Below are 14,760 nucleotides of genomic sequence, written 5' to 3'. Positions count from 1 at the left end.
CATAATCAATAAAATATAGTTTTTTAGAAAAAAGTTAAATAAGCCAGTCAGAGAAAGACAAATGTCATATGAACTCACTTATATATGGAATTTAATGAACATAATAAACTGATAAACAACATAAAAGAAAAGGCATGGATATATGAACAGACTGACAGCCCTCACAAAGGAAGGGTGCTGGGGACTGGATGAAAGAAAATGAGGTGATTGACCAAAAAATATATATGCGTAACACATAAACACAGACAACCGCATGGCAATAGCCAGAGAGAAAGGGAGGGGAGGTGGAGCTGGGCAAAGGAAGGTGGGAATGGGGACAGAAAGAGACTTTGCTTTAGGTGATGGGCACATGATGCAGTGTGCAGATGATGTTTTTCGAGTTGTACACTTGACCACCTGTATGGGTTGAAACCAGTCACCCCAATAAAATTAATTTGAAAAAAGTTTTTAAAGAAAGAAAATGAAAAAGCCTATTAACAATAGTGACAAATAAAAATATCAAGACATAAATGTTGTAATAATTAGCTGAAAACATGTGTAGTAAATAATAAAACACTCCTGAAGGGAAAATAAGACAAATAGAAAATTTTATTTTCTTTGATGGCAAAACTGATCAGCATAAAGAATTTATTGGGATTTTCTTTGTAACTTCATTTGGTCCATTTTGGTGACTGTACTTGAAAAGATATATATTTGGGGGGTATTAAGTATACATTAATTTATCTCCATCATTATTTTATTTAGGTCTTCTATATATTTACCTTTTTTGGACAATTTGTGTCTCACACACTGAGAGATGAATTGAAGCCTCCTACTAAAAACATAGTTTTTCTTTAAATTATACTGACTATATATGTATATATAGAATTATATATGTATGTATCATTTCTGAATATTAGTTTTATACTATGCTCCTTTACTGAATTGTAGAAGCTTTTTCAGCTGATTTTTGTTGTATGCCAGGAAACTGCAATCAACTTCATAGCACCCCTATAGTCCTGAGGAAGGTGGCCGGCCAAGATGCTGGAGGTCCCTGCAAAGACTCATGGCAGTCTGCCTTCCCTCCTGAAAGAGAACATGGTGTCTGCCTTCTTTCCATCTCCTAAAATCTTAAAGTGGGCATTTTACTCACAAAATGTAAATTGCATCTGGAGAGAGAAAAAGAGTCCAGTAAATGTACTTTTTATCTTCCAACTCCCATGATATGGAGTGAGCATAACCAAGGTGAAAATGAATTCTGGTTGCCAAAAAACATATATCCAGCATGATAGAAATACATTAAAAGTTTACAAGATGTCTTTTGGATACAGAAAAATGGCAAAAGCTATAACAGCAGAAAAATAGGCAAAGATACAAACAGTTCATAGCAAAGGATGCCACTTTAATGCCTCTTAAATATATGAAAGGATGTTTATCCTCACACTAAAGGAAATGCAAATTGAAAATATCCTTAGATATAAATCAATGACTGGAAATATCATAAAGCTAACAATACACTGTATTGGTATGTGTGAGGAAACAGGAACTCTTGATATATTCTAGTAGGAGAGTGAAATTTGGCATTATCCATCAATATTATAATCACATATGTATTTCATTTGACATAGAATTTCCAATTTCAAGAATTTATCCTCCAGAAATATTTACAAACATGAAACTATAATAGCTAGCATCTATACATAATCTGTGTCCATCAGTGGGGGTTGGTTAAATAAATTATGGTGTAGTCATACAATGGATAATATGCATGTTAAAAAAGGATTAAGAAAAACTTTGTGAACTGCTTTGGAAATATTTTTTACTTTAAGTGAGAAAAGATGAAGAACTTCATAAAGAGAAATCTAACATTTATTTAAAAAAAAATGGAGAAAGCATATGTACTGCATTGGCTTTTATATGAGAAAAGTTCTGGGAAGGCAAATACAAAACTAACAATGCTTACTTTGAGAAGGGCAGAGGGAAAATGGGCAAATGGAGGACAGGATGGAAAGATACTATTGGTTTTTATGGTTGAATTATACAAATGTATTGCCTACTCAAAAATAAATAAATGCTATTAATAGGAAAAATAGATTTTAAAAAAAGTGTTGATGAGGATGTGAAGAAAAGGGAACCTTTGTGAACTGTTGTTGGAATGTAAATTGGTGCAGCCACTGTGGAAAACAATATGAAGGTTTCTCAAAAAATTAAAAACAGAACTACCATATGAGTCAACAATTTCACTGCTACATTTATCTGAAAAAAAAAACAGTAATTCAAAAAGATATATGCACACACGCACAACGTTTATTGCAGCATTATTCACAAAGGCCAAGATATGGATACAACCTAAGTGTTGATGGATGGGTGAAGAAGGTATGGTATATATAGATATAAATATAGATGATATAGATAGATATCAAGATATAGATAGATATAGATATATAGATAGGGAGGTATAGATAGATATTGATATATATTGATATATACATGTGTATAGGTACCAATGGAATATTATTCCTTTATAAAAAATGAAGTGCTCTTGCCATTTGTGACAATATCGATAGACCTTGAGGGTATAATGCCAACTGAAATAAGTCAGACAGAGAAATACAAATACCATGTGATCTCACTTATATGGAAACTTAAAAAAAAAAACTAAAAAGCTAATAAAGAGAACAGGTCGGTCATTATCAGAGGTGGTCACCAGAGCTGGGGGTAGGGATTGGTAAAGTGGGTAAAGGGAGCCAAAGGCACAAACCTCCCATTGTAAAATAAATGTCAAGTGGATGTAATGTACAGTATGACAACTATAGTTAATAATATTGTATTGCATGTTTAAAAGTTGCTTAAAAAGTAGATTATAAGAGTTTTCATCACAAGAAAAAAATTGTAGCTATGTATGGTGACAGATGTTAACTAGAAGTATCATGGTGATCATTTTGCCATGTAAGCAAATATTTTATCATTACACTGTATATCTAAAACTAATGTAACATTTTATGTCGATTATATCTCAATTTTTTAAATGACTCGCAGTCTACAACTAGTGATTTTAAATAGTTTCATATTAATCAGTTGACAAAATAAGTTGCAAAAATTATGTAAGAAATGTTTATATAATGTTAAGCATGTATATAAAAATGTTCATATTGGTGCATAGGAAAAGTTGAAAAGGTTAGGTATAGACATAGCACAAGTACTTATCACTAGATTTGTGATTATTTATGTATTTTTATGATTATCTGAATTTCTACCTCTTTTAATTAAAACATGTGATAAGGCAAAAAAGTGTCCTGTTGAACTTATATCAGCCACAGGAGGCATGGAGCAAATGCAGGAAATATAGACATGTACCCTACCATCTGATTTTTGATGCTGTGTGTTGGCCTGTATTGGATGCTGTTGTTGCAATTTCCTTTCTCTGAGGATGCTGCCCTCACTGCTATACATCTTTCAGGATTTCTGCCAAGTTCATTACACAGAAGATTCATTAGTGATCTTTTAAAATTGAGTCACCAAGGTCCCTTTTGTTTATTCATTTTATTTTAGCTTTGGCACTAAAACAACTGTTAATGTTATTCATGCAGAACCTTCTCACTCTGTCCATAAGAATTGGAATATCAACCTTTTCAAAGTGAGAAAGAGTTCCAATATTCTAAAATCTTTGAATACTATATTATTATACTTTCAACCTTAAAATTTTAAAGTGGGGTGAAGTCCATGCAGAGAAAAACTTGGCAGTGTGTTAAAGATGAAAATCTTAGAGATCAAAGGCATTCCACGGTGCCTGTGACAGGAGTGCTGGTCCATGAGCATGAGTGGCCAGAAGTTCAAACACAAGCCTCTGCTAACAAGGTCCACTCTTCTTAGTATCTGCAGGAAAATTATTGCTAGACATGCTGTGAAAGCTATCACAAACTCTAAGAGTAAGTATAACATTGGTGATTTCACTTACTTTTCTTTTTTGAGAAATTAGCTCAAGGACAAATTTGACTTACATTTATCAAAATCAGTGATATATAACTATTTTAAATATTGTAAAAAGAAGTAATTTATATCATAGTTGTATTTTCTGTAGGAAGCATGACCTTTAAGTATATAATTTAGCCAAGCTAATGCATAGTGTTATCTTGATGGCTACCTGTTATCTGACATGAAATCACCATCCACTTCAAAGTAAAAGCGATGTATGCTTATTTGAACTACCTCTAAACATGACTCATTACCAAAAGTTGATAATATAATGAATGGCCTCTACAATCTTAAATTTTTGTAATTCTGTGAAAAACAGAGAAAACAGAAAAATCTGTTACAGTTCCATTTCAATAGTTTTTTTCAAACTTTGTCTCTTAGTATTCTGCACAAGAAGATAGGATCAAGGATTGGGAAGAAAGATACATATTTTACAGCAGGAATTCTGTTTAGTGTGGCCAGGACTGGGTTTGTACATACTGTACTAAGTTCTTCGAAACTGAGGAAAAGGGATTGGCAGGAGGCTGGATGAGCTGTAGTGGTAATCCTCCAGTGCATCATAATGTAACCTACTTAGTAATCCCAGTATGTGCTCACAATCCCTGGGAATGTCATGTCTCCTCAGAAAGCCTCAGGACTGCCTTCCTTCTCTGTTACAGTGACTATATAGTCTGTGGGCTTTACTATGGGCTAGAAACATCTGGTAGCAGACCCTGCTCTCAATTCTGAAGAAAAGAAAATTTTTTAAAAGAAAAACTATTCACAATCTAATCAGAGCCTCCAGGGAAAATTCTTTTCCATTCATTAATATAAACTAATCTCAAATCCTATAGACACTGATTCAGGATTTAAAATATTTGAGGTTATCACCTATAAGTGGAATATAATCAACAAAACAAACAAGCAAGCAAAATACAACCAGAGACATTAAAATTAAGAACAGTAAATTAAGCTGACAGTAACCAGAGGGGAAGGGGCTGGGGAATAATGGAAGAACAAGGGGGGAGGGGCCATCACAGAACATGTATAAAGGACCTATGGACCAACCAAAGGGGGATACAATTGAGAGTGGGAGCTGGGGGTCAGTGGGGCCAGGGAGAGTGGTGGGGAGAAAATAGAGACAACTGTAGTTGAATAAAAATAAAAGATAATGAAATAAAATATTTGATATTATAATATTGTTAATTGGTAATTGCTGAGAAAAAAATTATGAAAGAGCTATGAGCACAAACTTAGAACACAAAGTCCTAATCTCATATTAATGTGTTACTGAAGAATTATAAATAACAACAAGGAGGGGAAGATGATATACTTGTATGAAACAAGGAGAAGCACCCAGGTGTCATTTGGTCTTCAGTTTAGGTATTATGACTAAGGTATCAAGTAGATCCATGTGATATTTTAAGGTGTATGACATATAAAAATTATTAAATTATACAAGTTTTACATTTAATGTTCATATTTCTGTATTTTTATATTGACATATAGGTATATTTACATAATTAAATGTACCTTTATATTAATATAATAGGTATATTTATGTATAAATATATGTATATATAAATATACCTATATATTTATATAGGAGGAACATCTAAAAACACATGTTCCAAAATATTTGCTATCTCTTATGGTATTTTACATTTTCCCCTCTTTATGTATTAGATGAAATTTTTCTAGTTTATAAATTATTCACAGATAACACTGTGGTGATTGCAGAGGGTGAGGGGATAGAAGAAGGTGGGAGAAGGTATGGCAAGGATAAATGGTAATGGAAAAAATACAATAAAAATGAACTATTCAAAAATAAAAATGAAAACAAATAAAGAATAAACTGGAGGTCTTAACAATTTTCAGCTGCCTTAGAATGTATAAAAATAAATAAAAATAAGTTACACTAGTCCTTTAAAATTTTGTTCTGGTGGCTTGTCACTGATGTTATTGATACTTAATCTCTCTGAGGACACCAGCATTATTTATTATTGTTAAGGATTTTTTTCACATTTTAATATACAGAAGATCCATTAGTAACTTTTGAGCCTACATTATGAATGACCTTCTTGATCTTTCAACTTAATTATAGATTACAAATGTAAAATTAGTATTGTAATAACCTCTCAGTCCAAGAACTTCAAACATTAGATTTTTCTCGAAAAACATCACTCACTTTGAAAAGTTTTTCATCTCAATAATAAAGAATATTAGAAAATAATAAATAAAATATTGCCGAGATATATAATGACAGAAAAGCAATCCAAGGTATGTTTTGTACTATATTGCAAACAAAAAACTCATGAATTCCCAGGGCTTCATGTGAATGTGTGTAGCGAGACTAACAGTATGCTTACATACAAGTTTCTACTGCACTTTCATTTTCAGTTTTGTTTTCTTAAGAATGTGCTGTTACAGTGAACAAAAGCAGTGAGTAACTTTTGAAAGCATGAAAGCACTACCATCAGATACATTGTAGTCATTAAGAGCAGTAATTAAGAGAGATCATCAAAATGCCACATTATTGTCATGCAGTAGCATCATGTGCTGCACCTTTAAACTGAGAGGACCTTGCATGGGTGATATCACATTATTAGAGTTCAACACATGTGTTATAAATGTAAAATGTTTGATTTTGGGTGCTGGGCACACAATGCAATATACAGATGATGTATCACATAATTGTACACTTAAAACTTATATCATTTTATTAACCAATGTCACCCCAATAGATTTAATTTTAAAAAGATATCAATTAGTCACACTTCAGACTCAATTGTTTTGCCAAAACTTGAGGTAGTTTTTTCATAAACTGATATGATTTGTAATTGTAATGAAATAATATATCTAGAGCCTCTAAATTTTCCTAAATGTTCAGGGCTTAGTTTAATATCATATTGAAGCATTTGGAGTCTGCGAGCTGAAGAGAATGGAATTCAAAGGAGGTAGGCAAGTTCCAGAGATGGGTCTTCACTACATCTTAGGTGACCCATTGAGGTTGTTCCCTATGTGACTCTGCTACCTTTCAAAATTCCAGCTCTCAAGAAAACTAAGAACCTGGTTAATGACATTTGTATGAAATACTGGCATAAATGTGAGAACTGGGCAAATGCTTGGAACTGATCCTGTAATCACCCTGGTAAGAAGAGAATATTTTAATCAGTGTACTGAATCTATTCTTGTAACTATGTAATTAGGTCTCTTGGGGAAATCCATTTTCATTCACTAGTATATGAAAAATAGCAAGCCATAAAGATCTGTAAATATTTAATTTATTGCTTTGTAATTAATTTGAGATAACAAAAAAATTAGGATCGATTGACTCAAACACAGTATTGCAAAGTTGATCTTATCTTATTGACAGATATCTCAAGGAAGAAAAGTGAAGATTTAATACTGTTTATACACCAGACAAGGCAAGGAAAAGAAACCAGTTATCTTTGATAATTAATATTAAGAGAACATGGCAGCTTTGTGATATGACTTAACTCAGTAGCCAGCATTCTACTTCAATGCCAAAAACACACACACAATTTTTTATATACACAAAATGTAAGAGCCATGGGCCTAGATTTTTTAAAAGTAAATTCAGTGATAAAACAATATCAAGAAGTCCAAATGGAAAGAAGAAAGCTTTGTATGTGTCTGGAGAAAAATATTGATGTTGTCATTCAATCACTAATCATTGGTTAGGCATTGACCACAGGCTTGGGTTGTGTTAATTTTCTTGAGGAAACAACAAATGCAGTTCCTAATCTCAACAAACTTGTGATGTCAGGATAAGTATCATGACAGAAATAAGAATTGTTTGACAATGGTGTGTAAGTAGGGCTGGGGGACCCAACACAAACAACAGGTTTTTAAAAACATCCCAAAATAAATAATGCTTAGAGTAAGAAGCAAAAAGAAATCAGTGTCTTCAGGGTAAATTCAGGAAATTTTAAACAAACACAGAGTAGAAAAAGGAAAAGGATTGGAGGTGAGATTGGTCCAGAGAGGTGTTTCCTGTGAAGTTGTTATACAATACATTCTATGTTGTGTGAGTTCAACTACTGTAACCAATTAGTTTTATTAAAGGAAACATGTTGGGCAGAAAGGAATAGAGATACAGAGTCCACACATCCAACTTTTCATGTGTTCAATATGAGGTATGTGTGGCTACATTCGCTGAATTTCAGAAAAGAGATCACTACAGATATACAGATAAAATAATTATCATTATGGATTTTATTTGAAATTAGGGGCCTTAAGGCATATAACCCCAAAGTATATACACTCTTTATACATGAAACAAAAACATTATTTTATAAGAGTTGAACATAAAATTATAATTGATGAGTGTATTTTAGAGAACCTCCATAGCAAGTCCAAATCATTTGTTATGTAATTGTGCTCCATCAAGAACCAAGCTACAAGCAAAGATATGAAACTGCTAGTGAAATTTAAGATTTAATCTTCAAAATAGAGAAGGCATGGGAGTAAAAGAAAAATTTAATATTGATGACAATTCAATGTATTGTCAATAAAACCAATCCATAACATAGACAAAATTTTTAAATAAATTTGGGAAAGTGCAACAGAGATACAGAATCAGTAAATTATTGGATTTCAGGACAGTTAAGTTGATCTCTAAGAAACTTCTCTTCAAAAACTACAATAAGAATACCTACAAACTAAGTCCAACAGTGTATTAACAATATCAGTCACCAAATTATTAAAGAATAAATTTTATGTGAACCAGTTACCTGCTTGAGTTTACTTGTCATTGTTTATCACTGATGAGCTTTGACATCCTTTTAGGACAAAACTCAGAAGTCAGCTATGAGAAACCATACAGTAACAACATTCATTCTACTGGGACTAACAGATGATCCACAACTTCAAGGTCTGCTTTTAATTTTTCTGTTTTTGACTTATTTACTGAGTATAAGTGGGAACCTGACTATTATCTCACTTACATTTGTGGATTCTCACCTTAAAACACCAATGTACTTTTTCCTACAAAATTTTTCTTTCTTAGAGATCTTATTCACATCAGCATGTATCCCTAGATATTTATATAGCCTATCAACAGGTGACAAGACTATTACCTATTGTGCTTGTGCCATTCAAGCATTTTTTACTGACCTTTTTGGAGTTACTGAATTTTTTCTCCTGGCTACCATGTCCTATGACCGCTACGTGGCCATCTGCAAACCCCTGCGCTACATGACCATCATGAACAGCAGAATCTGCAGAAGACTCATCCTTTGCTGTTGGATGGCTGGTTTGTTAATCATACTCCCTCCATTCAGTTTGAGCCAAAATCTGGAATTCTGTGACTCTAACATCATTGATAGCTTTCTCTGTGATGTGTCTCCATTCCTGAAGATTTCATGCTCAGACACCCAGGTCATTGAGCAGATGGTTGTAGTTTGCGCCGTGTTGACCTTTATCACAACCCTTCTTTGTGTAGTTCTCTCCTACCTATACATAATTAAGACTATTTTAAGATTCCCTTCTGCCCAGCAAAGGAAAAAGGCCTTTTCCACCTGTTCTTCCCACATGATTGTGGTTTCCATCACCTATGGAAGCTGCATCTTCATCTATGTCAAACCTTCAGCAAAGGAATCAGTGGCTATTAATAAGGGTATAATAGTATTGATTACTTCCATTGCTCCTCTGTTGAACCCCTTCATTTACACCTTGAGAAACAAGCAAGTAAAACAAGCCTTCAATGATTCAATCAAAAGCATCATTTTATCTTCCAAGAAGTAAAAGAATGCCAAAGTTGATGAATCAAGTTTTATAAGACATAGCTTCCCAAAGCATATAATATTAAGTTTCTAAAATAATCTGTTTCCCCCTAATCTGAAGTCCATTCAAGTTAAATTTCTCAAAATGTTCCATATTTAGCAATTTCCTTACTTAATAAGGTCACTTATTGCAAATAAATACCTTTTTGTTTTCTTGTCTTATTGATAATAGCCATTCTAAGAGGTGTGAGGTGGTATCACATTGTTTTTTTTTAATTTATTGGGATAACATTGATTAATAACATTATATAAGTTTCTAGAAAATATATGTTATTAGTATTACATTAATAGTTTCCTATGAGGGACAAAAATACCATATTTTAGCCAGCCTTACAAAAGAGTAAACCATACAAAATTTTTGAAAAACAAAATGTGAATATTAAAAAATATATTAGATTTACAATAGAACAGTTAAGCAATACTGCTAATTTTAACTATTTTATCCATAGCCTCTCAACTAGTTCCTTAATTCATTAAAGATACATTTATTCAGTATCTCACTCAGGTTAAATAATAAAAATAAAACATAAATCAAAAGCAACTATAATTCTGCCCTCATATAGCATATATCATAGAACAAATGTATACCTAAACCATAAAAATAAATCATCATCACTATTAAGAATCATGAGACAAAATTTAAATGAAAGCAATCAAAATAGCAATTTATAAAAATCATATATAGGTTGTGCAAAATTTATGTACAATTCTGAAATTATTAAAATCATAAGTATGTTTCTTAAATGAGAGTGATAAAATCTCTCCTCAAAAGGTGATCCTCATGCACTGTTGGTAGAAATGCAGGCTTGTGTGGCCACTGTGGAAAACAGTATAGAATATCCTCAAAAATTTAAAAATGGAACTGCCTTTCGACCCAGCAATCCCACTTCTGGGAATATATCCAAAGAAAGCCAAAACACTAATTTGAAAGGATATATGCACCCTTATGTACATTGCTATGTTATTTACAATAGCCAAGATCTGGAAACAGCCCAAGTGCCTATCAGTAGATGAGTGAGTAAAAACACTGCGCTACATTTACACAATGGAATACTACTCAGCCATAAAAAAATAAGGGAATCTTGCCTTTTGTGACAGCATGGATGGACCTGGAGATTATTGTGCTACATGAAATAACCCAGCCAGAGAAAGACAAATACCATATGATCTCATTATATGTGGAATCTAATGGAGAAAATAAGCTTGTGTACAAAATAGAAAAAGGAACATGGATACATGGAACAGACTGGCTGCTGTCAGAGGGGAAGGTGTTGGCAGCTGGATGAAAGAAGGTGAAGGAGTTAAACAAAGAAACAAATATATAAAAACCACATAGACACAGAGAAAAGTGTGGTGACAGGCAGAGTAAAAAAGGGGTAGGGTGGGTGGAGATGGTCAAAGGGGTTATAATTGGGGATAGAAAGAGGCTTTGCTTGGGGCTCTGGGAACATGATACTGTATGCAGATGATGTTTTATTGAGTTGTACACTTGAAATCTTCATGATTTTGTGAACTAATGTCACCCCAATGAATTCAATTTTAAAATGTTGTTTAGTACTATACCTTGAAGCAAGTATTAAAATCATTCTCTCCCTATTTAGAAAGCCAATAAAGCCATCAGAACAATGGAAAAAGAAAAAAAGAAATTATCAATGCTCTGGCTGGTATAGCTCAGTTGGTTGGAGCATCATCCTGTAACTGGAAGGTTGTGTGTTCAATCCCCAGTCCAGGCACATACGGCAGGCTTCCCTCTCTTGCATCATTGTTTCTCTCCCTCTCTCCCTTCCATTCTCTCTAAACAGCAATGAAAAAAAAATGTCCTCAGTTGAGGATAGAAAATAATTTTTTAAAAAAGAATTTATAAAGAAAAAGACAAATACGCTAATTGAGTTTGATGAATTAGTGTGATTACAGGTAGTGCAAAAACATCCAAAAAACTGAAGCAAGTATTGGATCCTCAAATCCAAATTGTAGCTTAAGTAAGCAAGCAAGTGACAACAAACTGAAGGAAACTCGAATTCATAAAGAAATTAAGAAAATCAAACCAAGAAAATACATGGAAACCTCAGTCAATGTAATACAATATATTACTGTAAAATTTGCATTGCTACAATAGCACTAATTTTGTTGGAATACATACTATAAGCACAGCACAATTTAGTTTTTTCAATAACAGAAATAGAATTTATTCACAACATGAACTCTTTAACTTTTTTACTTTATTTTTATTGTAGACACTATTACAGATGTCCCCATCCTCCCCACCTTTGCCCACCTCCACCCAGACTGCGTTCCCCCTTCCCTATGTCCATCACCACACTGTTGTCTGTGTCTATGAGTTATACATATATGTTCTTTAGCTAATCCCTTCACCTTCTTTCATTCAGTCTCCTCTCCCACCAATTTGAAAGAATATATGTACTCTATGTTCATAGCACCATTATTTACAATAGCCAATATCTATAAACAGCCCCAAGTGCCCATCAGTACGTGAGTGAATCAAAAAATCTATGGCACATTTACACAATGGAATACTGTGCAGCCATAAAAAAGAAAGAAATCTTTCCTTCTATATCAGCATGGATAGACATGGAGATTATTATGCTAAGTGAAATAAGCTAGTCAGAGAAAAACAAATACTATATGATCTCACTTATATGTGGAATCTAATAAACAAAATAAACTGTCAAGATAAAAACAGAGGTGTGGATAAATAAAATGTTCTTAAATTGTCATGGTATATTAATGAACAGAGACTGGAATGAAGATGAGTCTAATAGCATAGCATCAACCTTATTTAAAAGGGTGTTGAAAATTCAATTAATTATGAGTAATTACAATGAAAGAGTTATAAATAATTAGGGCCCTGCTGCTTCCTACAGCAAGACACATTGCAATCAACTAGATAGGACAAGCAATGAGGAGAAGAAAGCTGCCCTGCATTCTCAGAGAGTTGTTTCTAAAAGAAGAATTTTCTGATAGCCAGTGCACTGATAGTTCCATTATCATTTCTTCTCTTTTTTGCTCTACAGTTCTCTTGAATAAAATGTTTCCACTAATTTGGGCCCCTTTTCCAAACCTCCCCATATTTTCTTCTTTTATTTTTTTGGGGGGGTGAAATTTTTTTTATTATTGTTCAAGTACAGTTGTCTCCATTTCTCCCTTAGTTCCAACCCCTCTGCTGCTGCCCCACCCATCCCTGCCTCTCACCCTCGATCCTGCCTTTGGCTTTGTCCATGTTTTCTTGACTGGCCTTCTCTACTGAAAATCCTAATTTGACAGATCTCTGAGCTCCCTATTAGAACAAAGTGGTGCTTTTTATAAGTAATCATTTTACTCTATTCCTATCATTTTTTAGTTTTCCAAAAGCTTACAGGTATCCCCTAACCTGCCATGAGCCATGTGGAGCTGGAAGCTTCTCTGAGTGAGTAAGGAGTCTATCTTACAGATATGTAGGGCCACAAAGAGCAGGAACTGTGGCCTGTGGACACTCAGCTCTAACAATAATTATGTCTACAAGCATGGTTCTAGGCCTCTTGCATTTTTTAATTACAGGAACTTTTTTACCTAACATCTTGGTTTTTCTCAAAATGTCCAAAAGAACTAAAAGTATTCTGAGATTAATAGGTAATCTATTTTATGTATTTATTCTCTGCCTTTCCATGGACTAAGCACTTCATTGGCATTATCTTATTTTTTTTTACTCATAATGTCTGCAGAGACAGATATTAGTTTCATCTTACCTTTAAAAATAAAAGAACTGAGGCTGGGGAGGTAGTTGAGACTTTATTTAAACCTAAGGTATGTGATTCAACTGCTCTACTTATAGAAGTCATGCTTTTCCCCAAACCTAAAAAGTTTCAGACAAGGGTTCTCCAGTCCTATTTTTAATTAATATACCAGTACCTTCAGGAAATATTTTCCAATCAGTTTAATTGCAATTTATATGCAAAATATAGAAATTTTTCATTATTTCCAGAGAAAGAGATTTGAAAATTATACAAAAAGAGACTGAGCATTTCAATTGCTTTGACTTAAATTTATCCATCTCCTTAAATAAGGTTTACACTATAAATATACATATATATTTAAAGAAATAGAATATAAATATAGAATACATATTAGAATAAAGTATAAGTCAGTAGTTTCTGGAAAAGATTCTAAAAATTTTTCTGAGACAAAGTCGTTTAGAAGGCATTTGCATTCCTGCTCAAATTAATTTGCAAGTGCTATAAATTAAAAGCCAGCTGAATTTCTTTTTGTTGTTGAAATACAGTTATCTCCATTTCCCCCCAACTCTGCCCTTCCCCATCCCTCCCCACCTCCCACTCTTGATCCTACCCCTCTTTGGTTTTCTCCATGTATCCTTTATACACGTTCCTTGACAACCCCTCCCCTTGTTTCCCACGTTATCGCTCTCCCACCTCCCCTCTGGTTACTGTCAATTTGTTCTTTATTTCAATGTCTCTAGTTATATTTTGCTTGTTTGTTTGTTTTGTTGATTAGGTTCCACTTATAGCTGAGATCATATGGTATTTGTCCCTCACCACCTAGCTTATTTCACTTAGCATAATGCTCTCCAGTTCCATCCATGCTGTTGCAAAGTGTAGGAGCTCTTTCTTTCAGTTTGCTGTGTAGTATTCCATTGTGTAAATGTACCATAGTTTTTTGATCCATTCATTTACTGATAGGCACTTAGATTGTTTCCAGCACTTGGCTATTGTAAATTCTGCTGCTATGAACATTGGGGTGCAGAGGTTCCTCTGGATTGCTATTTCAGGATTCTTAGGATATAATCCCAGCAGTGGAATTGCTGGGTCAAAGACAGTTCCATTTTTAGTTTTCTGAGGAAATTCCATACTGTTTTCCACAGTGGCTGCACCAGTCTGCATTCCCACCAACAGTTCACTAGGGTTCCCTTTTGTCCACAGCCTCGCCAGCATTTGTCTATTGATTTGATTATGATGGCTATTCGGACTGGTGTGAAGTGGTATCTCATTGCGGTTTTAATTTGCATTTC

At 33.6% G+C, this 14,760-nt stretch overlaps 1 protein-coding gene across 1 annotated transcript; it reads left to right on the top strand.

Moving 5' to 3' along the window:
- Window positions 1-8,766: 8,766 nt before the first annotated feature.
- On the top strand, window positions 8,767-9,702 carry LOC123812726 (olfactory receptor 6C2-like). Its single transcript, XM_045829557.1, has one exon. The coding sequence runs from the start codon at window positions 8,767-8,769 to the stop codon at window positions 9,700-9,702; it is 936 nt and encodes a 311-aa protein (XP_045685513.1).
- The last annotated feature ends 5,058 nt before the right edge of the window (window positions 9,703-14,760 follow it).

Source organism: Phyllostomus hastatus, unplaced genomic scaffold (genome assembly GCF_019186645.2).
Source record: "Phyllostomus hastatus isolate PE091 unplaced genomic scaffold, TTU_PhHast_1.1 phas_scaffold_93, whole genome shotgun sequence".
NCBI classification, from domain to species: Eukaryota; Metazoa; Chordata; class Mammalia; order Chiroptera; family Phyllostomidae; genus Phyllostomus; species Phyllostomus hastatus.
This window is presented reverse-complemented; position numbering and strand designations above follow the sequence as displayed.